Source organism: Giardia intestinalis, chromosome 1 (assembly GCF_000002435.2).
Source record: "Giardia intestinalis strain WB C6 chromosome 1, whole genome shotgun sequence".
Classification (NCBI taxonomy): Eukaryota; Fornicata; order Diplomonadida; family Hexamitidae; genus Giardia; species Giardia duodenalis.
In genome coordinates this window covers 641,627-665,795 of record NC_051856.1, presented here as the reverse complement: position 1 = coordinate 665,795, position 24,169 = coordinate 641,627, and the positions used below count along the sequence as shown (strand labels likewise).

Genomic DNA, 24,169 nt, shown 5'->3' with positions numbered 1-24,169 from the left:
TCCCCACAGATGGACAGCTCTGACTCTTCTAGTTCATCTGATGGTGCCCCATGTGGCGAAGTACCAGTGGGGCCCTACGATCTTTCTAAAGCCATTGCCACGGACTCTGGAGTCATGGACCTTTTATCAGAGGATGCTCGCTACTTCTTCAAGTTCAGTCTTCATGGCCCCCGTCCTGTGATGTTTTATCAATATAAATATCCTCTCCGACTAACTAGCTCCGTCCGTCTAGAGGACCTGCGCTCATCTTTGAATAGATTCATCATGAGAAAGAGCAAGGAGGAGGCCCGAATTACCTTCTATAACGGCGAAGCACGGCGTCAAGTGCAGCAGGCCGCAGCCAATATGGACGCGGAAACAGACTATCGACTGACGCTTCGCAAACACGTCGACCTGTATGGAATGGAGTCTGCCGCTGCGGAACTTGGTAACTTCATGCTTACAACTGCCCAGCGCGTTGACCGCGAAGTACGGATGCATGACTATATCTGCACTTCCATTTCTGACCAAGAAACCCTTTCTATGCTGCGCTTTACAAAGCGCTCTGTGCATGAGCTGAGCTATGCAGCGCTCCTTCGAATGAATCTATCAGTAGAGTGCGACACCTTTCTTCTTGATAAGCTCTTAGCTTCTATTGCTCTGGAAGCAGCTGGAACAGGGGACAGTGGAACCACTGGCTTCTTCTCCCTTGAATCAACCATTAAAGCGCCATTTCTAAGACCAAAATTCGTTGATTCTGAAACCAACTGTCCTTTTGCAGATAACCCTGTCGGTACTGATGTCGACCCGGTATCACTCAAAGAACCGGGTTCCACTGAGCCTACCAAGCAGGATGCACCTTCACACAAAGATTGCAGTCCCGAAACCCAGCCTGTTGCTGGTTCGATACAGGAAAAAGAACCCTCCGAAGCGGCTGCGCTCCAGGAGTCAGATCATATGTCATTTCAGCTCTTCACAGAATGCATCGAGAAGCTCCTTGACTCTGTTGGGTCAGGTCCTCTTCTTTCAGATCTTGCTTCCTACTACGACATCCTCAGCATGTATTCAGTGACTGAAGCATCTACCGACTCCACTGTGCAATCAAACATCAAGACACTCAAGTCGGTGAAAAACGTTGTAGACAAAGAGGACGATCTAAATTGCGGCGCCAGCATGCCTTCAGGCTCATCTGATTCGGTGGAGATTCATCCGATGTCAACTTTGTTGTCTAGGTATGAGAAGTACAGGACATGCCCGAATCTATACAGTTCGGAGTTATCTGTTTTGTTCTGTTCATCATTCTATCATGAAATTTCAACCTGCCCTCTGGTCGATTTCGCGGCAATTATTGGGAAGCTCACTGTGAAATCAGCCGCCAGTACAAGGAGGCCGAGTGCCACAATTGCGCCGAAGGTGACGACCCGCGGAAGCTCGCCTTCAGCAACAAAGCGATCGCCGTCCAGTACGGCCTCCTCTAAGAAGGCTCCGCAAACTCCCGTTATGCACACTCCTGCTGCGGTACTAAAGGACCCGAGCATTGATGCTGCCGCCATGCTAGACGAGGGATATCTAGATTATAACCAGGTTCTTAACGTGTTCAAACATATCTATCACTTTTATCAATACTGCGTGGACCCTTCCAGAGATGTGAAGCTTTTGCGCTGCGCTGTAATGGATCCAACCTTTTCACTTTCCGAGTATGTAAGATCTCTTGCTTCTAATGGGCAAAATGCTCTTTCGCAAGTTTCTATTGCAAATGCAGCGTTCTTCCTTGAGTTTTCCTCACTACTATCTAAGGGCTCTCTAGATAATGTTGATCTCCTTACAGACCTTTTTCACTCCGAACAAGCAAATCCAACGTTGTCTTCACCACTTTCTGTAAAGCAAAAAGGGTCTGCAGAAAGGCCTAGATCTAAGGCTGTCACGCCACCAGGGTCGCGCGTAGAATTAGAGGAATACTCTAATGGTACCTCATCATTCTTAGATTTGCTAAACATAGACTTTGTTTCTGTAGGCGACCTAATTAATTACTTCCGCTTTCTACGTACATTTGTAGATGACAGCTATGAAGTACGGGCACGCCAGTCGCTTCTAAAGGAGATACAGGACCTGGTACTTCTAGAGCTGTGGAAGTCTGACAATGACACAATGTCCATACGGAACTATCTTATTAACAAGAACAGCGTTCCATATGCTGCCTTGACAGACTGCTCATTGGCTCGGCAAATTAAACCACCAGCTGTGTCACAAGACGACAACTATTTTACGCTATTACTAGCTAATTTGAACAACGATGCATATATAAGGATGCTTATTGACAAGATTGATCTGGTCTTTGTCACTGGCGACCCGGTGTCCGGGAAGACCCTCGTCACGGCAGAGCTCTCAAGACGCCTGTCTGGAGAGCGAAAAATCCCTACCGGTATAGTGGACGCCTGCACTATCTACCGCTCGCTCTATGAGGAGCTTATGCGTATCCTCGACGATCGAAGCTCTAAGTACGAGTCACATAAGGATATCTCCTCCCGAAGTGTATACTTAGAGGATGAGCTGATGAGCGACCTCCTTACCCTTCATAATAACTTGCTCTATACACAATTGACCGGCGCCCAACCGGGGGCACGATTCTATCCACATCCTCTCCATAACCCTAAGAGCCTTAGCGATGGTCTGATATTAAACAGTAACAGCATGGCCAATTGTGCCAGTGTTCCTGATCTACATGATCACTCCTCCGATAGTCCTATCCAGTCCCTTCATCAACGGGCTCCAGGAAGAAGCACTCTCCGCGATGAGTTGCCCATTGACACAGACACTCTTTCCTCACAAAATGTTAGCCGTGCAGTAACGCAGGATGCTGCGGCTCATGATGTGAGAGGCAGCAATTCTGCACATGCTGCCATTCGGCACAACATCTCGTCTGGGGGCAACATCTTTGTACCAAATGAACTGTGCCGTGACGGGTCTCTCTTTTCGCAAAATGAGGGAGAGATTACTGACGAGCCTTCGGATAGCCACCAACAAACCATACGCTTCAGCATCCCCTCTGACGTTCAAGCCATACTCCGCACACCAGAGCAATATATGATGTTATACCGTGCCATTCAGAGAAGGGTGCGGAAGAGTCTCTTGTCTAGGACACATCCTAGTGAGCTTTCTCTTGCTACTACGGACTCTTCTGCAGGAGCTGACGACCAGTCTAGTGAGCTTCAAGAAATAGAAAGAGTCGACAATGGAGTCGATGATCTGGCTAGCGTAGTTGAATCTATTCTTTCCGGTAAGGACTATTATGCTTCAGATAAGCTAACGGTTGATGTGACAGATGTGGATCAGATCAATAGATTTGTTGCTCGCTCCATGCTGGTTCAGGCTATTACACAAAGCTTGCTAAGTAATTATACATGCCTGATCTTTGACGGCTTTCCCAACTCAGTTTGTGACAGCGATATTATCGAGGACTTACTAAACGGATGCCTAACAAGGGACTCTTTACAGAGGCTTTTGAATGGGTATGCGTCTCATGTTACAGCTAGTTCTGACCAGAACGTTGATGTTACCCCAGCCTTGCATGCAGCATCGAGCCTGACTGAGTCTTTAACGCCTGTGTTTATAAAACGCTCTGGCATAACGTCATTAATTTATCTTCACGATGATAACTTTGAGGCTATTTGTCGAAGGTTGTATGGTAGGCTATTTATTTCAAGTCACCCGGTAGAGTGTGATGACTTATTCGATGCCTACCTGACCAGCCATCACATGGACCATGGGGACCCGTACAATACAGAATTATCAGTTAACGAGGTACAGTGGCCATCAAAAGACCTTGGGCTCTGTAGAACATCCACATGTATCAACGAACACGAGGAGAGTATGACAGACGATGCAGACAATCCCAAAAAACAATATTTAACCATTGACACTCAAGCTGTAGGTCGTTCACATCAACGGAAAGATCGTTCAACGTCTTCTGGAAGTGACTTTTCACCAGATACTTCCATGGACTACTCTTCTAATGAGGACGAGTCCACTGATCCTGATTGTGAGCGTGTACGAAAGGAATTCCCGATTGGTTCCGAAGCATCTAGCCCTCAGCACTCTGGTACTCATACCCATACCTCTCCTAACTGTGCTGCCGCGACTGCTATCCGTAGCACGCGGACCTCAAAGAGCATTCTCTACAATAGTCGGCGACTTAATCTATCGGCTGATAACCTTGCTGTGTATAGTGCCGGGCTCAAAGTACCTGCACATGAAGTCCGTGACATAGGATTTATGAACTCGGCCACTCTTGATGTTCTCAATACGGACCCTGTGAAGGATTCGGTCCTCTTCGGGGATGATTACACACGGGCTCCTGTAGAAATACCTCTTAAACCAGTAGCACAGTGGGCAGATCTTCCGACAAGAAATGTATCCAAGGCAAATCTCAGTCTCTTAAGCGTTTACACAACGACGTCCCTTGGCTTTGCTCCTTGGGCAGACGAGAAGGGCGATGAGCATTTTTCAGTAGATGATACCTTCATCAAGAGCTATCCTATTGTCGATCCACAAGCGTACGACGCATTCTGCAGAGCCGTTGCGCAGAATGCTGTTCGCCTAAGTACAGGCTGTCCGCACAAAGTAAGAGGCACTGACTCTCCCTTAAGTGACGAGAGAAAGCTTAAGCCCTCTATAGCGGAGGTGTTCTTCTCCTATCGCTTTTTTGATGTCTATGGAGAGTCTTTGACTGATCCTCCACAGTATGCGACACCACACAAGCACGAAGTGGTGAGGAACCTTGTCCAGCTCAATTACGAGAACAGACTACTGGTCAATAGAGTGGATATAGAATTAGCTTCTTACAAGCAAAAACGGGACACCCTACTTGCCTGGATGCAGCATGTATATGGAGACCTGCAGCCCCGTGTCTCTCTTCCGCCATGCATCCAAGCAGATGCACTGTTTCGGCGCTCAAGGCACAGATCTGATGGAATCGAGATTTGCTTCACTGACGATGTGGATCACGAAGAAGCCCTAGTTCCCTCTGTTCTCTGTGTCTGTAATGTTGGCCCGCTATTTGACAAGGCGCTAGCAGCCTTTTCTGACGGTCAGTCTGGTAGTGTGTTTGCAGAGGAACTAGCTGAAGTTGGCAATAGAGTTTATCACCATGTACTTCACGCAATAGAGCACCGCAAACAGAGTGTCTCTAGTGCGTCCTATGAATTGCAAGCCATGCTACCGCATGCACAAGGGTCTAAGGCTTTTACTGCTCAAAAGTGCGTCGAGAAGTCTAGTTTTGCAACCGAGTTTCTAAAAATGTATCAAAAGGAGCTAGGAGTGCAGACTCCCAGCACAGAATACTTGGACCACCCGATTCCAGAGCCACCGCTTGATGCCACCGACCTAAAGAAGGCTAAACCTGTTCCCGCAAAAACACAGGGCAACAAGGCCAAAACTACGCCTTCTGATGCTGCCTATGTTGCGCTAAATCCCCTGACCACATTCAATCTTCCACAAAGCTTTTTCTCTGGCACACTTTCTAATGCACTACAAGATATAACAAGAGGATACAAACAGCGACAGGTCTTTATGGAGCAATCCGTTTATAAGCTTACAATATCTCAATCTGCGATGACAGACATATTGACTCACGAGGCTGCTGGACAAACAGATCTACTCACCAACTTCTATGATGTTTCGCTGGAGCGTACCCAAGCTATCTTCATTGAATTTCTCAATTTTTACAAAAGCATTGATCGAGAAGCACGGAGTCAGCCAAATATTAAGGCAGACGCCCTTTTGCTCATAGACAAGTGTCTTGCACAATGCAACGATGAGGTCTTCAAGACCAAGACTCGATCGAACGTATTGATTAATGGACTAACCACACGGTACCTCCGGCTTTCTGCTAAAATGTCTCTTGACGTCCTTTCCTTTGGTGACTATAATGAAGTCGTTTCCAAGCATCTCCCACTGACGACAAAAGACAGAGAAGCTGGCATTGCGCTGGGGATTCTGTTGTTTCAATATGTTTCCTCTCTGTACGATATAATGTGGAACGACATTGCCTATGTTTCCCTTGTCCTGTTCACGTTGCACGAGGTATCCTTGTCTGCATATGATGCGTCAACTAACATGCTCTATGATCTTTTAGCTGCACTTTCCGTAGACTCGGAGCAACAAGCCCTTGCGGAGGCATATAACAAACAGCTGGAGCCGCTCTTGAATGGACGGCAGGTTACTTCCGCAATGGTTGGACAACAGCTCTCTCAATTGAAGACTTTCGGACGAGTAGCTCCACCTGTGTTAATCGTCAGTACAAGCTGTCTTCAGGAGCACGTGCAGCAAAAGAATCAGAAGCCACACGAAGGCTATGCCGCTGCCTTAGAGCCTCTCTATGCACTAGCGAAGAGCTTAGCCGGACCTTCTGACGAGCATAAGGCGCTGCTATTGAAGATGAAGGAGAAGGCTGTCACGAGCCTGGGACAGGATCCCGCCTTGACAGTCGAAGAGTATGCGCACTATAACTATCAAGCTAGTAAGGATGCTATAGATCAACTAAATGATTTGGTGCATAATGGAATGCTCATTTCCCAAGGTGCAGGCGCTACCGTGACACGGGCTTGTTTGCATCCGGTGTATAACAAGCTTGTTATGCGTTTATCTGGTAAGTTAGGAAACAAGTTATCGTTTGCTAAGCAGCAAGTACAGACCTATATTGCAATGTGTACCGACGGTCTCTCCAATACTTTACTAAAGGTAGGGGATATGATCGACAGTCTCTATGCGTCAACCCTTTCTGTTACTGCAAGTACGGCCCGGGCCATGCAAACCGTTGTTGATAAGGAGCTAGATATATTGGGCCTTCATGTTGACATGGCAGCAAAGCGCATCAACCTTGAAGTCAACGAGTAAAGTGGTCACTCGCTGTATACTTGATACTTTCGCTGCCAGTTGCTCTGAGCTAGGGTTCTAAACTGGGCATAAAATCCTAAGACTAAAAAAGTCATGCTTGAAATGACCCACAAGACCTTCTACCTGTTCCTCGGGCGCGTTCACTCTCCAGGCCAGCAAGTGCTTCACAAAGTCTTTGACATACGGCGGGGGGAGTTACTACTGGCTCGTGAGATTGCCTTGCCACGTCTAACCGACGATGCCCTCAAGGCTTACCGAGATGCAGCCCCAGATGCACTGCGAGACATAGACGACATGGAACTGATAAACATCGTCAAGAATAAGAGCTCGGTGTTTCTTATCTTTCAGCTAAGTTGCGCAGATGTTGACCGCCTGTTTGGGATTAGGATCCGCGCAGAAAAACCTGTCCCAGAGCAAACGGTATACGACATGATTGCAGAAGTCACAAATATCATGTGCTTTGAGCAGACAGCAGTGTCTCTTTTGATGCAAGAGACCATCAATCTTAGTACCATTCCATCAACAGTCTCCACCATTTCTGCATGTACCTCCGTCACTGACGAGGGAAAGGTTCTCTTTGCAGTCGGACTACTTGCGCTTTGTCTGATGACTGTTACCCCTTTTGCCGACACGCCAAAGCGCATCCACCATCTCATCCTTGACCTTATCGAGTATGAGTTTACTCTTGAGAGTAACCTGTACTCCGATGCACTAGTAGACATGGTGACACGAATGTGTATTATTGCAGGACCTTGTGCACCACTCGACGGCCTTCCGATAGCCTTTAATGAAATAGTTACAATTCCCATCATATCACGCTTTATTAAGGACATTGACGACTACTGTAAGGTGGAACCTGAAGCAGGGCAGGTACCAGCGCCTACAGCGGCTTCTTTTTCTTCTTCTTCTGTGGAGATTGGTATCCAGTTAATGCCGTGCAATGGATATGACAATTCCATAACAAATAGTGTTGCTGATAAAATAATAGACAATAGCTCCAACCATACACTGCCTGGAGCCCCGGGGCATGAGGAACCAAATGATACTGTGAGCTTACTTTTAGAGCACGGCCCAACGGGTATACATGAACGCTTAGTGGAGAATGATGTGGTCTTGCCATCAGTGCATAGAACTGGGCTAGATATCAAGGCTTGCCAGGATACTCCCATTGAGGTGGAAAATAAAGATGTATCTAATGAGTACAGTCCAAAGCATATGCATACGGGTGTACCGTATGCAAGCTCTAATTGTGACTACGCCAAGCATGAGCCAGAACTCTATGACGCAGATGAGCAAACCATGCCCCTCAGATCAACATCTGCACGCTTAAAAACGTATAGTACAAATACGGACACTCATGTAAGGAATAGAGTAGTAGATATTGTCACCACAGGATACCTGGCAGCAGAATCGTCCAGAGGAAGGGGACGTTGTAAGTCAGTAAGCTTTAAGAGTAAGAGGCAGGATGATTGCAGTATAGATCCGTCTGACATAACCCTTATTGCCAGAAGAGAATATATTAGATATTATTAACATGTCATTGGCATATAGAAAGTAGCCGTGCGTAGATCCTCTGCTCACGCTTTTTCTTTATTGCGACAATGTCCACAAAGCGCATAGATACATATAATAAGAAATATAATAAAAGAAGCTATCGCCAGAGACAATAGCTGCGTGCGATAATTCAGTTGGTGTGCAGTGGCGCACATCTCTAGCGTTACAACTGTTTGTTCGCTCAGCGGACTCAGAGAACGTAAGGCAATCGGTGTCTTGAATTTTTTATTTTTATCCACGGTGGATGGATACAAAATGGATCTGTGCGGGACATTCGTCATGCTGTAAGAGGTGGTTTCGACAATAATTACAAGAGAATATACGCAGTCCTCCACCATTGAAGATAGTTTTGCCCTACCTTTCTTCGGTATCACCACCGGGTTCACAACAGCAAGCATTTTAAAGTACTCATCAATAGTGCCAGACAGATTGTAGATCTGAGGCTCATTGGGCCGCAAAACACTTCTGTATTCGGAGATATACGGAAAGTAGGAGAACTCCAGTTGCTCATTCCTCAGGGTTAATGGTACACCCAACCCTAGCATGCAGTGGTTGACGTCAAGGAGCATGAACTTAACAGAAACAATCCCCTGGAGCTGACCAAGCACTATGGTGTCGTTGGTCAACATAGAGATGTTTCGGCTCAGAGAAAGGGTCTCGTAAGAGCCATATTGTAGTGAATACTCGCTGACTGTCCGAACATTTTCATAGATCTCGACGCAGTCAGACACTCCTATGATACCCAGCTCAGTGTTGACGCCAGGAGGGGTCAAAAATAGGGTTGTGTTCGGCCTGATATAAATTGATGTCTCGTAGGTCACGTTGCTGGCCAGGTAGCCACCCAGGAAACCTATGAACGCGCCAAATGTTACACAAATCATAATAAGCCGTTTAGGGCTCCACAGCTTCTGAGGAGGATTACCGCCTGCATGCCCAGCATTGGAGTTTTCTGCTCTTTCTCTCATAACTCTTGTAGTACTTGTATGATGGTTGCTTCTTTTATTTTTCAGGGCTTCTCTTCTTTTCAATCACAGACAAGCTAAGACGCAGCGTAATCAATCTGACTTTGAAGACGCATGCAAAGCTTTCGGTATCAGAGAGAGACTATTCGTCTCTTCGAGAACAAGCATCCTATGGACTGTGCTACTTTTGATACAGACGATGACACCGGCCAAGGTATACGATTTACATCGTCGAGACTTCTATCTATCAACCAAAACCGTCGCGTAGAGGAAGGAATAGCTGTTTTTGGTGATCCAGCTCGGAGAGCAAAGAGCTATCCGGTCGTTATGAAGACCCTTTACTTCGGTTCTAAGCAGCAACAGCAAGAGGCAGTAAGGGAATTTATGTTTCACCAAGCTCTCCAGCATCCCAATTTGGTCCGCTGTCTTTGTACCTCACAGGAGGGGAGCGAGCTAAAGATCCTTCTTGAGCACTGTAAGTACTACGACCTTGACCACTACACTGGCGTATTCACTGCATACACCGCAGGTCGCATCGTTGCACAGCTTTTTAGTGTGCTTCATTACCTCCACACTCTCCCTTACTCGTCTCTTTTCTTCGTACACGGAGACGTGAAGAGGAGCAACTGCTTTCTGGATCAAGACCGGGACCAGAAACTAGGAGACTTTGGGAGCACACATTTTCAAAGGTATGATGCAGCGTCTTTACAACAAGTTCCAGCAGAGGGTCACCACGGTGTGACACGAAGCTATCTACCTTACTTTCGAGACGGCACCCCAGTCGTGAGCCAGTGCACAGATATCTGGGCAGCCACTCTCGTTAGCATCTCCATCTTGGGTGACCTAACGTCATTCTTTCAATTCACCAACTCTGCCTCTCTCACACATTACTTGCAGAACTACCATATCGACCTTCTAGACGCTCTCAGTGGGCACGACCCCCGTTATGCGGAGTTTCTTCTGTATTTCAGCACGGACGAGGCCATTGAAGCATATTATAGTTCTCGCTCCACTGATCACGATGCTGTTCGCGCACGACTCAGGGCTTTTATGTGTTTGCCTCCAGTGAGGAGTTTTCTATCGGTGACGCCCCTCTTTTCATCATTGAATAACCAGGAGGTACCCTTTTTCATACGCGAAGAAACAGCCAGCGGGTTTACAAAGCTCCATCGTGCATATACAGAGAAGACCTTACTCACTTTAGCAGCTGCTCAAACCGGGACCGGACCATCCTCATCATTGACGCCCGAAGGGGTGACGAAGATAACTTCTCGCACAGTGTATTTTACCAGTGATCATGCAACGGTTCATTCAGATCCGTTTGTTATGTCTCTGTGTGGAGAGATAGAGGCCATGAATCTTTGTCCTAGACTCCTGGATTGGCTGATTAGATTGGCGCTTAAATACATTGAGTCACCAGAAGAATTCAAGGCTATTTGGTCGTCGATGTACACGGAGTTGGTCACAATTACTGCTGGGAAGTCCATGTTCTCAGAGGTTAGTTCTCCGCTAGCTCAACAAGACGATCTTATTAGTGACTCATTTGGGAGAGAGCGTGCATCGTGCTTTCAACTGTCTGATGAATTTGATCTTATTCAGATCGCCCTATCCAACGCTGGTGTCCAAAATGCCTCATATGTATGGTCTCTTATTATGGATTATGTAATCCTCTGTCCAGAGCCCCGAGAGGACCTTTTAAGTAGAGGACTTTGCGTCCAGCCAGAGTTGTCAGATGCTGGAAGAAAAATTCAATCTGAAAAGGAGGTAGTTTTAGAGCAGACCTATGCAACCCGTGGAGGAGCCTCAGGTGCCAGTATCATTTACGCGGGAGGAACTGAACCGAAAGGTGACTGCGTTGCGGAAGGAGGCCGCTGAGTTTGAAGCACTGGTCCGTGAAGGACGGAAAGACTCGAGCGAACCACTGCCAGAGACAGTCGATGAGAAGGACAACGGGAACGAAAGACTCAAACGCGCGATTGCGCATAAAAAGGTGCCTGATTTCGACGCAGGGTTGAAAAAACTTGCTGACGCAAAGGAGGCAAGGCTGAAGCTTCAGGCAGAGTGTGAGGCGGTAAAAGCGCGAATTGGTCTCTGCCTTAGCAATCCAATTTTTGATGGCATAGAGGAAAATGACGAAGCAAGAGGCGAGCAGCCGCTCTACGATAATTGGTCCACAGAGATGAATATGAGGGCTCAGCTACTTCTTGAAGATGGTGTTGTTGACGATAGTGACGACGAGCGGGCCGCAGCGGAATACAAAGATGCTCTGGAGGAGGTTAGGCAGTTCGATTCGCAGTTTCTAGCACATGCTAGTGATGCCCGGGCAGAGGAGGACCTCCCAGTCGCTTCTCCATGTAAATAGATGAGTTTCAAATTTAGAATAAAAAAGGAAAGGATAGCGATGAGTGTACTGAAAAGGAGTTTTTCGCCCCGTCATTTCCTGGATCTTGTGGCGGATTACGCATACGTATTGTACGATGACGCGGCGGCTACCCACGAGCGCAAGCAGACGAAGCAAATGCTTCAAACAAATAATGTACCAAGAGTCTTCATTTACGATCTACCAATGCTGCTTTCTGAAGCCTTGATCTCCAAGAGGCATACCCTCCGCTCCATCTTCGTAATTGTTTCCACAGAAGCGGCGATTCAGACAGTTCAGAGCAATCAGTTTGTCGGACTCGACTACAAGGTGCTAACAGACGCTGAGATGCTGAGGGTCTTGAAGAATTGCGAGAGCTTTGTTGATGACTTAAAAGCAAAGACGTCTGTGCGCATTGGAACGCTCTCCGAGATTATGATCCACAGGCTCAAGCATATTACATTAGTCTGGGCGGCAAAATTTGGCTCTGCCGGCACAAAGAATTTCTACACTGATCCGGCCCTCCATACAGGGTCGAAAGCTGGCCACGACATGATCAAGAAGGCCGTTTCTGATTGTGCAGACGCCTTTACTAACTACCACGGTAACATAGTTTCATCTTTGGCTAGCCTTGTGGAGCAAAGTGGGTACGCACCCACTGTCCCTCATTCTCCGTCTAATAGCGCCCTGCCAGGGGGGTCAGGTGCAGATGTTCCCCGCCCCTTATCAACTATATCTTCATCTATACTATCTACCCTCCAGCACCTTCTCAGCACTCGTCACCAGTCTGTAGCGCAGCATGTGACTGAGGTTTCTAGTCAGGCACAGAAGCAGATCTCTGCCAGCAACCAGGCCTTTCAGACGAACGTCCTATCTTTGATAAATCAGATCCTCAACACAACTGTCGGGGGAGGATGGCCGATGCTCTCTCTGCACATCCAGGATTTTTTCCACTACTTCGCTCCCAAGAACATTGATGCGACGATGGAGTACAACACTAGTGGGATATCTAACGGGGTTGTGCTTCTCCACTACTTCGCCGATAGACTGGCGACAGTATACGAACCCGTTACCTTGTCGTTAGACCTCTGCGACGATCCCACTAATGCCTGGTTTTACGTCAATGAAATCAGGCCAATGTATTCTTTGCAGGTAGACAATAGCCCGTGTGGCCGCCTACTTATTCGTGGAGACTACACATCTCAGACAAGCTGTATTCTACAAGACAAGTACCTCCTGTCGGGCGCCACAGATTTAGCCACGACTTACCGACAATATGAGGCGTACATTGCTAAGGCTGTCCATGCGCTGTCTCAGCTCTTGGTCAGCGCCTGGAAGCACTCTCTTCGTGCCCAGAAGCTGATTGTCGAGGAAATAGAGTCTCTTAAGAGTGGACGCGTATCTATCAACTACGAGACGTTTCGGCACATTATCGCTGGCCACACCATAGACGTAGGCAGGCAGGGGGACAAGGGAGCCTCATCAGAAGTGCCTGGTTCAAATGGTGCAGCAACCAATCCTTTCATAGGTGCAGATCTTCCTTCAAACAGCCTTGCCTATGCACTCCATCACACTACCTTCGTTACATCCTTCTCTGATCTGATCCTCCTTTTGGCCATTCGGTTGAAGAGCCCTTCTCCAGACTCCACCTTTAACTTGACGGTCAAGAACATTGGGGGCCCAGCCGCACCAATAGTCACTGTCCCAACTAGCGGTGCAGCGCAAGGGGGCGCAGCAAAATGGTCTTATGCGTATATGCGGCGCCTGTACATTACCCAGGCAGACATGGACAACTACGTCACGACCATTGCGTATCTGACCACCCTCCCTTTTGTTATTCTAAACGAGTTTCTTGATTACATGGCATACCTAAATCAAAAACCCTGCCAAGAGAACTTCTCAAGATACCGACAGGCCGTCGTTCTAACTGAAAAGATGGGACAGTTCTGTGCCCAGAATGGGCTTTCTGAAACTGTTCTACTCTATATCCAGAAGATTCTTGACGCAGATTGTGATAATATGGCAGAAGATTTTATCTTGGCAAATCAGGTGGCTCTTAACTCTATTTCTTGGCGAATTGATGGTCTTGTGGATGGATTTGTAGAGTCTTATCTTGCACTGGTGGAATCCACCGTTGCTGATGACCGCCGAGTCGGGAAGAACGTATTCGGAAGCGGCGCTCCACAAGGTGTTTCATTGACCACTTCCGGGCTTACACGTCTCTATACGTATCGCTTCCTTCATCTGTTACGGCAGTCTATGATTCCTCGACCAGGTGCAGAGCACGACGCGACATCGATTATGGACTTCGATGAGCAGATTCTGCTCTCAAAGTCTCCCTATCATAAGGTCCAGCCCTCTATCGCCCTGTACACACAGAGCCCCGACTGCCCTTCACTGAAAGACGACGTGATCAGCATCAGGCCACTATCCAACGCAATCACGTATCAACTCTTTATACCCGTCTCGGGAAGGAACCGGACGACATTTGAGCAACTTATAAGCCTGGCAGATTTCATGAGCCTCGTTGCTCGTTTTAATCCCTTCCCTCACCGTAGCTTTACACACACCCTTATCTTCAATACATCCCTAGGTCTGAATAATCTCTTCTACCCCTATCATTTGAAGGGCGCAATAGCTAATGATTATCAGCGCCTTGAACTTTCGGCCAGAAACGATACAAACAATGCTAATGGAACCAACACACAAGGCACAATCTTGGCTCACTTTTTGACGTCTCACGTTCCAGCAATGAGCCAGTTCAGTCCAGCTTTGGTCAACGGTGGTGGCGGGCCGGGAGGTACATGTAGCGCTACGTCCAAGGCTAATTTTGCACTCTTGATAGACTTTTATAATAATGTCAATCTGACTTACAACCTAACCTACAACTCGCTGAATAGGGAGAAGTATAATAGAGTTCGAGTAGAGGAGGATCGAACTGGCGGTGATTGTGCTGTCTGCAACGTTAAGTATGACAACTACAGGACACATGTGTCGTCTGCTGAACACCTGAAAAACTACAAGTCGTATATGGCTCAGGTCTCGGGGCTTACAGAGAATGGCGAGTCTAACGCCATGATCGACGAGCTTCGCTACCTCTCCCTTCAGTTTGAGCGTATATCTGCCATTGGCGTACAGCTTAGCAGCATCATTATCACCATCGCTGCAGAGCTGGGCTGTACCTATGAATTTGTCGCAGGAATAGTCAATGACCTCTTGAAATCCCTCTGTGGCGACCTAGTTATCGATGTCTCAGATATTCCACGTGCACTGTCTCCGAATTGCAAGACCAATACATATTTAAAGTGGCGAGAAGATAACGCCCACCGTAGGCAGCTTTCGTTTGAACAGTTTCTAACAGGTAGCGGGTCTCGAAAGACTGGCTATAAGCGGATAAAGGCGTCGGCGGGCTCCATACTTCTCACGGGCATCATGCTAGATGTTAATCGTGTCAAGTGGGTACGCAATTCGATAATGGCGCGATGCTGCGGAGTAGACATCCACACATATATGGACGCGCTTGCACAAGGCAAGGACTCGGGGGTCTCCACGTCTGTTTCTGGAGCGTCCTCGATTAACAAGGTATCTATCGACAACAATGGCAGCTATTACCTTTTCCCGAAGCTTCCATCAGAGCAGGAGTATACAATACCCAAGTTGATCATTGATCCACGCACACACACTCAGTTTCTCTTTGAGGAGGAGGACTTTACGCAACTCATACGAGTGAGTATGGCCACTGTTCTCTGGCGGGCGTATGGTGGATCTATCTCTGGTGATTCTTCTGGGGCAGCCGGATCTGCTCATCTCTCGGCAGGCCTTCTGGCCAATGTTGACAAGCAGCGCGCCAAAGGACAGCAGGCAGGCGCAGAGCAGGTGAAGTTTGGGTCACACATGATATCAATGAACAAATCGGATTACGTTTTACCGGCACACCTCCAGCACAAGTCGACAAGCTACCTCGCGACATATGAGTCAGATGATGAGTTAGATCTTCAGCAGGAACACGTTGTTCGCAGGCTCTGTGACGAGACGCCCTTCCTCTCCGGCAGTCGCTATATACACGTTACAGCCGAGCTAAAGTATCACCGGTATGAGCGATACAGAGCGAGAATCAGCTGCAGGAAGCAGGAAGCGCGTGAGGAAGACCCGAATCTGTCTGTGTCTGCTGGCGGAGCAGACTATGAAACGCTTAATCCTGACCTCAATGTAGGGCTTTCTTCTGGTTCACCCACCATAAAGCAGAGGCAATGCTACCATGTTACCCCCATTACAGGGCTCGATTTCAAGCTGCTTCGTCAGGATATCATTGATGTCGAAGTTGGTCATATTCCGCAAACAGGTATGCTCGTCAAATTAGCGAAAAACATTTTAGAAATTAGAGAACAGAGGCATATTACAGATGCTGAACTCATTGAAATGGCGAAGACGGTCTTTGGGAAAAGTGAGCTGGACGACGTTTTCACAGCCACTACGGCAGAGTGGCTCAGGGCGCGGCTTGAAAACCTTGCTACTGCGCCTTCCAAATCTAAGGAGACCCGTACACCTCAAGCAAGTGAAGATGGTGCCGATGAGGAAACGTCCAACGAGCTTAATACATATGACGCAAGACTTTCAGGAACTAGCCGCTTGCAGATACCGCGACTTTACTGGTACGATCATGCAAATGGACGCATGTTTGTTGACGGCTTTAATGACTTGGAGAACGAATTCATTCAGCAGAGCCACATTTCGTCTGGATTTGATATAGGTCGTGTCAACGCGATAGAATTTAGCAGGGCCTATGCGAAGTCCATTGAAAAATCTCTCCTCAGTGGACAGTCGGAAATTACCTTTGTGGAGCGCAATGCGGATGGCGTAGTCATCGATCGTAATGCGTATGAGAGCACAGATCACACCCTGCTTTCTGGCTTGATGGGAGGCCCAAGCGCACAGTCCACCCTTGAACAAGCATCCAGAGTGACCCGGACAGCCAACGTCTCCGCAGCTAGCCGTCACCATAGCGCGATGGGAAGTGCGCTAGGAGGCACCTCAATGACAGGTTATGGAACCGCTGGGGCTCTGCAGAAGAACACTTTCAATTATAACGATAATATCAAGAGAATACTCACTGCGATTCCTGCAGCTAAGATTGACATCTCTCTGCTGAGCTCTCTTGCAGCCATTCCCCTTGACATACTGCGCGCTATATGTACTAACTGCGTTAACCTTATGCAAGCATCAGACGTGATACTAGCTATCAACAATCTGGGCGAAGTGACGAACGTTATTCCGGACGAAGTGATCGTTGCTATTTCCAAGTCCTTGGACGCAGAACTCCATTGCTTCACAATCCTAAGCGAACCAAAGAATGCCGCCAAAGTCTATGCAGATCATGTCTCCATGATTGGGCGGAGTAAGCGGGCAAACTCTGCTGTTGAAAGTGCCATCGTCGCTCATGAGCTCTCTGGGGCAGGTACGGCCTCCGGCTTTGTGGAAGATACCGTCAAAAGCGAAAACGCTAACACAGGACTGATGCTGAGTGCAGCAGCTCTCGCCGACGAAGCCCTCGATGCGTATTTTGAAACTGTGTCTCAGCAGGTTAATCTGGCCCGAAGTTCCTCATGCCAAGACTTCTTTGCACACATGAAATCGTTTTCTCCATGTAATCCTGGTGCTAGTGCGACGGAGCAAGCAAACAGGTATCCGTCTAACTCTATTCTCAGGGCAGCAAGAGCAAACTCTGTGGCTGCACCACGCCGCATTCGTCTCGAGGAGGACATGATTTCCATACAGCTTCTGGGAGATGAGATTGGCGAGGCGCTGCCGACTACGTCTCTTATCGAGGGATCGACGCTTGCCTCGCACTTGATTACAACAGGAGATCCTAAGAATCTTAACAGATACTCTGTGCTTAAAGAATCAACTATTCTAGAACGTGGAATCGAAGACGAGCATGACCTCACATATATCCCCGTCAATGGACAACAGGTCTTAATGGTCTCGCACTATGCTGCTCCAATCATGTCTAACTTCAACGCGATTGACCCCAATACTGCATACTTCTCCAAGAAGTACTATGGAAAGATGATTCCGACATCCGAGTCCATCTGTAGCGCCGTCTACTCCAGTCTCATACCATCTTACACAGGCACGTCACGGTTTTTAGAGCAGGTCTCAGACCTGTGGAAGGGGAGCGCTGACGCGTTTCTCGGTAGCTGCGCAAGCGTCTCGTCTGTGTACAATGACCAGACCTTCTACAGCATCAAGATTCTCGACCCCTCCACCACCACTCTCATTTCACTGGCAGCACGTGCCGAGGTCCTGCGAAGAAAGGCCGAACTAAACGCTCCCGGCTTTAACACAACAAAAGGCCTTGTGGAGCTTCGCCACGATTGCCGATCCCTATGGCGCAGTACTGGGGCTAAGCCTATTGTCGTTCTGGACCGTAGCGACAGGGGCGAGTTCCTGGGTACTCTCGGTCTTTCTGACTCCGACGGCGAAGACGCTGATTACGACGAGATCTCTGCGCTTGGACCCTTCGACGTCACACAGAGTGGCAAACCGGACATATACGCAACCCACACCTATCAGTTCATGAATTGATACGTTCGTCTCCCTAGTAAATCAAGTTCTCACGGGCCATTTACTGAGGAGCGCTAGATGAGGGGCTTTATGTAGCAAGGGAGTGCATTGATCTTCATCTCTTCGGAATTGAGCCTTTCAAAGTCTTCTTTTCTCTGAAGAGGAACATCGAGGTTAGGCGCAGCCTTCACTGGATTGCGTGTAGCCTTATTTGCCGACAGCGCTTTTTCATTCTCAATAATCGCAGCAACGGTGGGGCTCAGAGGCCGCTTGTGGGGATTCCTCTTGTAATAGAACTCCTTCTCCAGCTTTCGTTTCTCTTCCTCTGTTAAGGGTGCGACGTGCTTGCGGTCGCGACGCATCCTAGCTTCGTCCTCAATGCCAAACTGATCTATGTAGGAGGCGCCCTTTGCGTTATAAGGGATCCTTTCATCTTCAGGAGAATATTCGACTGGTTTAGTAGATGTAAAAGCGCCCTTCTTTGAGTGAGCAACTTCGTCTGCTGTAGGCAGCTCCATACCACCTTCTCGGCGCTGACGTAGTTCCAGCTCGTCCTGGATTTTCTTTGTATGCACTTCGGCAACCATGGCATCGTGCCTGGCGATGTTTGCAGTCGAGTTTGCCTTGCTGAATAGGTTCTGATTCTGTATCTCTTGAGTCTTGTATACTTTCGACATGTTCTTGAGTTCTTCTTTCTCTGCCCTCGCGCGCTCCTGATAGGCTTGTACTTTGGTTGTATGTTTGAAACCTGCTCGCGACTGCATAGCGCCTGACGATATTGAGTTGCCAACCCCCGATGCCTGAATGTCTGTTGGCTGGTTGAGCCCTAACATTGCACGCTGTAAGGTTTCAGTCCTAGATGGAATGTCGGGCACCCAATCGTGCTCCTTGCACGCTTCCTGTTTCATCCTCTCTAAATACTTATCAGGTAGAGCAGTATGTAGAGGTTTGCCCGTTGCGGGATCAATACGGTCATGTGGAAGAGCATCAGAGTCATAGAGGCCCTGCTGTCTGTAGTCCTTTCGCTGCTGTCGGCGCTGTTCTTGCTCCTTGATGGCTGCACTCTTGAGTTCCTTGGCCAGCTCTGCCTTGGCTGCCTGATTGTTGCGTTCTTTTGCCAAAGTTTGATCTCTGCGTCCAAAGTTATCCCACGCCGTGTTTCTCAAAGCAAACGAAGGCTCCATTTTCTCAAGCTTCTCCTCAAGCTCTCGCTCCTTCCGTTTTGCTATCATATCTCTTCTCTGTGCCTCCTTGAGGTCCTTTTCTTTCTGGGACTGAACAGCTTTAACTTCTTCCTCCTCTGAATGAATTATTTTGAGCCTATCGCGTGTCAGTGCTTCCCATGTATCGGGGACAGCCTTGGAAGGGGTGTACTCAGAACTGCATCCCAAGTCTTTAGCTTGCTCGCTAGTTTGAGCCATCAGACTGCCGATCCGGTTTTGAGAAGTTCGCGACACAGCAACTGCCTTGACTGCATTGTTCATGACATCTTGGGAGACAGTCCCGCCAAGAGAAACAATCTTCTGACGAATGGCCTCTGCCTCAGTGCGACTCCCCACGCCTTCTACAAGTCTATTCTGTAAACGGGAAACGAGACTGGACGCTTCATCAAGCTTTCTCTTTTCCACGGCTGCCGATTCTTTTGTCAATGGCATCTTCAAATTTTAAACTTTGGAATATCAAAACAGGAATGAAGTAATAATCCTTTTGCAATATTTATTGTAAGGCACCATTATGGCAAATCTCGTTCTAAACCCGGCCGGGGAGGCCAGGGCGCGCACACAGTATCGCTGCTTCGAGTACTTGAGGCTCCTTGTGGCTGCGGCGGGACACGCTTTCGACGCGTACGGACTCGGAGACAGCAACCGAGACCGCTATCTCGGCGACTGCATCCAGTGCACAGACATCTTGGAGCTCGTCGTCTGCGCTGCAGGGTGTGCGGCAGCCGGACCGTCCAGCGCGCCCCTGGATGCCGATTCTCCCAAGATGGACTTACACCTGCCAGAGGCCATGGGAGCTAGCGAAGCGGTCCTCCCAGCAGCGGACCCGGCAGAGGCCCACCGTCGCTACCAGAACTACTGCACTGAGATGAACAGGGTGCATCCGGACCCGCTGCACCCCGCGCCCGAACTGGCGACCACGGAGACATACTTCAAGCTCGTCGACCACCTTTTCTCCTCCTTGGTCTATGTGGAGAAGCTCATGGGCACCCCGAAGATCGACTGGAACGCAGACCACTTCACCCTGGACTACAAGCCCTGTCCAGACGAGGTCAAGCTGGTCATCAACCTTGACGCAGAGGCCATTAGCGCCATGGACAACAATAAGGACCTCCAGGATAAGCGTACATGGTGCAGCTGCCGCGTCATACACCTTTTGGCCATTAATATAGTTGCTGGATTGGGGTACCAATGCGTAGGCCTTACTTTGCCATTCTACCTTACAGACCTGTCGGCTACTCCATCGCAGACACTCAATAGCACCGCATTTTTCAATCTGGCACAACTCATTTGCTGTCCTCTCCTTCTTTGGGCGTCGGAGTTTATTGGACGCCGAATTATCATGTCCATCTCCTTTGCAGGATATACCGTGATGATGGCTGTCTATTCTTTGGCACTGTTAATAGGTGAAGCCAATACAGCTGCCGGAAATCAAAGCAAAATCAACTTCATCCTTGGGATGCGTGCTATTAATGGCATCTTTGCCATCACCATCCCCATTTCATTTCTGATTGCTTCTGACATCGCCAATCCTAGGGTGAGACCGATGGTACTAATAGGTGCCAATGTATGCAACCAGTTGGGGTCTGCCGCCGCTTCCTTGTTGGTGTCCTTTGTTTTTTCTACTGGAAGATATGATACGAAAACCAATCCGTCAGCGGTTTCTATAAGTTTCCAGCACACATGCTATGTGGCTTCTGTCTCATATGCCCTATGCTTGATCTTATCTGTTTGCATGAAGGAGTCGTCCGCAGGTGTTCTTGCCAGAAAAGCTGCCAAGAAAATGGGGAAAACCAACACCACTGCCTACAGGGAAAACTTGAAGAGGGACAGCTTCTGCACCACGTTCAAGGTGCTTGTGAAGAGTAGGGAGCTTGTCATTCTTTGGTTTGCTTACCTTTTCCAAATGTTTTCGTCTCAGCTTCCGTTCAGCAGCAGCACATACATAGTTTCTAAGTTCTATGGGTTCTCAGACTCGCAAGTCGCAAAGAAGTGGAGCAGCATTGCGGCATTTGTCTCTGTTCTGATAGCACTGGCCTTTGTACTCGGATTAACTCGCATCCTGGCTAAGTATATGGGTGAGCTGCGTGTCATTATCATGTCTATAATCTTGTCAATGATACCTGGGCTTTTACGCTGGGCAGTTGATCCACCAATCCCGATTTGGCTCTTGTTTCTTCCGTTCAATACCATTGCACTGAACCTGGGCGACGCTCTAATCGTGCAATTTGCAACTCTCTATACCACTCCCCAGAATAGAGGGACGTTGATGGGCCTCTTTCAGATAGGTAACAGCATTGGACGGTTCGGGGCTGCATTGATGGCCGGGGAGCTTTACAACTGGAACTGGAGGAATGGATCTTTGCTGTTTATGCTCTATGGTTCGGTATCCCTCATTTTCTTATGCTTTGTAAGGCCTATTCTCGAGCAGAACGTCGCAAACCAGCTGGAACAAAAGCAAAAGGAGGAGAGAGCCTCCTTGGCCCGTGTGTGAATGGGCATGAATACGATTACACTGTAAGTGAATTAAAAACCTTCATGCAGCAGGTCTACTTGATCAACAGCTCGGGGTCTCTCATGTACAGCTACTCTACTATCAAGAACCTAGACTCTAACGACCATATCGCGCTAGCTTCGACGTATTTCAGCCTGTCAATAATGTCTAATGAATGCAGTCCAAGAGAGCCCTGCACCTCTGGGCTACGTGAAATAGGAACAACAGCAGGGAGCATCGCGTGCTTGGAAACTCCAACTGGAATTCGTTTGATTGCGGCAGCAGCGAAGCATGTGCCTATTGTGCGGCTTCACCAGTTTCTTCGGGATCTATATCGTTTATATGCAGACTTTGTGGTCAAGAATCCCTTCTTTGTTCCTAATCAGCTTATCCGTGCAGCAAAATTTGAGAAGGGAGTCCAGAGACTGGTGCAAGGGATTTAGTTCCTAACTTTATTCCCGATGTCGTTAGAAGAAGTCAGATGGCGCAAGGAGGATGACATAATGCTTGAGCAAGCAGTAAATAGGTATGGCGTGCACAAGTGGGGCGCTATCTCAAGCCTGCTAGTGGGAAGAAGTCCGCAAGAGTGTAGGGAGCGCTGGGCTCATGTGCTGCAGTACAAGCGCACCGTAAGCGTAGTCACTGATAACGAGCTCCTGAGACTCTACCGTCTGTTCGGCGACGCATGGGATGTTATAGGCAATGCTACCCTCTCGTCTCCCGCAGTCTGCAAGTCGAGAGTGTACTCTCTTCTTGGCTTAGAGTCCTCGTCCGATGATTCTTCGACTGTCCCATCTGCTCATGTGACAGACTACGCTACAGTGGACGCAGAGAATGTCCATGGCTCAATAGCGATAAGCTCAAGTGCACTACGTCAATCAGATAGAGTGCAGGCCGAGTGCCTATGTGCTAAGAGCTGTACAGACTTGGCAGCTACCCGTCAAAGGGAATATACTGCATACCTGAAGCACAGACCCAAAAAGCGAACAGCTAAAGATACTCACTGCTCTCATTCCAAACGTGCGTCATCAACAGGGGTAGCAGCAACAGCAAAAGACTATCGACAATATATCTGTAGCTATATACGCCGGAACCGTATACAACTAGACGTGCCACTACAACCAAATAGAGGTACATTAGATGGGCCTCAAGTGGCTACGAAGTTAGTTAGTAATTCACAAGAAGCACACTCTCCCCCGTTGTCGTTATATCCCATTTATGCCAAGATGAATAGAACCAAACTGTATACTGCAATCTAGTCGGAAACTTAAATGCTCTCGCTCCCCATAAACTGGTTACATTACAGTTGTTTGGTGTTTACTATCCCTATCTGGGCGGGCATACGCTACATGCTAAGTGGCTGTCTTCGTTATGTAGCTAGTCGCACGCCATGGGCATCAGCACATCCTGTTGCTAAAGGAAAAGTGGCAGAGTCTGGGTTTTATCTGATTCAGTATACACTACTGTACTGGTTTTCTCACGCATTGATAAAGGAAAGAGGGATACAGCCATACCACTTTGAAGCCTTCTTCAGCGACTATCCTCTCAGGCTGTCCTTCTCTGCTAACGTGCACAAGTTCTTTATCTGTCAGCTTACGGTATACTCTGTCAGCTTGCTTTTCTTATTCTCGGAGACAAGGAAGAACAATAAAGACTTTACAGTGATGCTAGCACATCATGTGATTGCATGTACATTGATAGTGGCAGGATACTCCTTCCGCCACTACAACTTTGGGCTGATACTCGCAAACCTCCACGACGTATCGGACATTTTTCTCGAAGCCTCAAAGATCATCAACCTCACCATAGGAGAGCCCTGGTCTTTGGTGACCTTTGTGCTCTTTGCCTTGACCTTCTTCATTGCTAGAATAGTTGTTTACCCCACATACCTTATAATACCGCCGATAGCAGGAAAGTGTGACTTCCTGGTTGAAAAGAGACTAGGAGCAGGTCAGAACTGTGGAGAGACAAAACTACACAGGTGGGGGTTCTATGGTGTCCTTACGAGTCTCTATGTCATAGACGTATATTGGATGGTGATGATAATTAGAATGATAGCAGGGATTTTTAGGCTTGAGGTTCGAGGAGATGTTCGCGACGATCAAGAGAACACCATACGCCGGATTGAGAAGGACAAGTAGTC

General features: G+C 48.1%; 10 protein-coding genes across 10 annotated transcripts; 8 read left to right on the top strand and 2 right to left on the bottom strand.

The window, feature by feature from the left end:
* Positions 1-9: 9 nt before the first annotated feature.
* Positions 10-6,873, top strand: GL50803_0037488 (uncharacterized protein; the record flags this gene model as incomplete). The annotated part of the gene is made up of 1 exon (XM_001706476.2): positions 10-6,873. One exon carries the CDS (start codon positions 10-12, stop codon positions 6,871-6,873), a length of 6,864 nt encoding a protein of 2,287 aa, XP_001706528.2.
* A 93-nt stretch (positions 6,874-6,966) lies between these two features.
* Positions 6,967-8,406, top strand: GL50803_0017340 (uncharacterized protein; the record flags this gene model as incomplete). The annotated part of the gene is made up of 1 exon (XM_001706477.1): positions 6,967-8,406. The coding sequence occupies one exon, from the start codon at positions 6,967-6,969 to the stop codon at positions 8,404-8,406; it is 1,440 nt and encodes a 479-aa protein (XP_001706529.1).
* A 44-nt stretch (positions 8,407-8,450) lies between these two features.
* GL50803_005710 (uncharacterized protein) lies at positions 8,451-9,392 on the bottom strand (the record flags this gene model as incomplete). The annotated part of the gene is made up of 1 exon (XM_001706478.1): positions 8,451-9,392. The coding sequence occupies one exon, from the start codon at positions 9,390-9,392 to the stop codon at positions 8,451-8,453; it is 942 nt and encodes a 313-aa protein (XP_001706530.1).
* A 111-nt stretch (positions 9,393-9,503) lies between these two features.
* Positions 9,504-11,264, top strand: GL50803_0014014 (Kinase; the record flags this gene model as incomplete). Its single annotated transcript, XM_001706479.1, has 1 exon — positions 9,504-11,264. The coding sequence occupies one exon, from the start codon at positions 9,504-9,506 to the stop codon at positions 11,262-11,264; it is 1,761 nt and encodes a 586-aa protein (XP_001706531.1).
* Positions 11,265-11,790: 526 nt separating this feature from the next.
* On the top strand, positions 11,791-18,333 carry GL50803_0094117 (uncharacterized protein; the record flags this gene model as incomplete). Its single annotated transcript, XM_001706481.2, has 1 exon — positions 11,791-18,333. The coding sequence occupies one exon, from the start codon at positions 11,791-11,793 to the stop codon at positions 18,331-18,333; it is 6,543 nt and encodes a 2,180-aa protein (XP_001706533.2).
* Positions 18,334-18,386: 53 nt separating this feature from the next.
* GL50803_0013133 (uncharacterized protein) lies at positions 18,387-19,967 on the bottom strand (the record flags this gene model as incomplete). The annotated part of the gene is made up of 1 exon (XM_001706482.1): positions 18,387-19,967. The coding sequence occupies one exon, from the start codon at positions 19,965-19,967 to the stop codon at positions 18,387-18,389; it is 1,581 nt and encodes a 526-aa protein (XP_001706534.1).
* Positions 19,968-20,046: 79 nt separating this feature from the next.
* GL50803_0017342 (Major Facilitator Superfamily protein) lies at positions 20,047-22,026 on the top strand (the record flags this gene model as incomplete). The annotated part of the gene is made up of 1 exon (XM_001706483.1): positions 20,047-22,026. The coding sequence occupies one exon, from the start codon at positions 20,047-20,049 to the stop codon at positions 22,024-22,026; it is 1,980 nt and encodes a 659-aa protein (XP_001706535.1).
* A 44-nt stretch (positions 22,027-22,070) lies between these two features.
* Positions 22,071-22,469, top strand: GL50803_0014068 (Sybindin-like family protein; the record flags this gene model as incomplete). The annotated part of the gene is made up of 1 exon (XM_001706485.2): positions 22,071-22,469. The coding sequence occupies one exon, from the start codon at positions 22,071-22,073 to the stop codon at positions 22,467-22,469; it is 399 nt and encodes a 132-aa protein (XP_001706537.2).
* Positions 22,470-22,487: 18 nt separating this feature from the next.
* Positions 22,488-23,285, top strand: GL50803_005938 (Myb 1-like protein; the record flags this gene model as incomplete). Its single annotated transcript, XM_001706487.1, has 1 exon — positions 22,488-23,285. The coding sequence occupies one exon, from the start codon at positions 22,488-22,490 to the stop codon at positions 23,283-23,285; it is 798 nt and encodes a 265-aa protein (XP_001706539.1).
* A 12-nt stretch (positions 23,286-23,297) lies between these two features.
* GL50803_005939 (Ceramide synthetase) lies at positions 23,298-24,167 on the top strand (the record flags this gene model as incomplete). Its single annotated transcript, XM_001706488.1, has 1 exon — positions 23,298-24,167. One exon carries the CDS (start codon positions 23,298-23,300, stop codon positions 24,165-24,167), a length of 870 nt encoding a protein of 289 aa, XP_001706540.1.
* Positions 24,168-24,169: the final 2 nt, after the last annotated feature.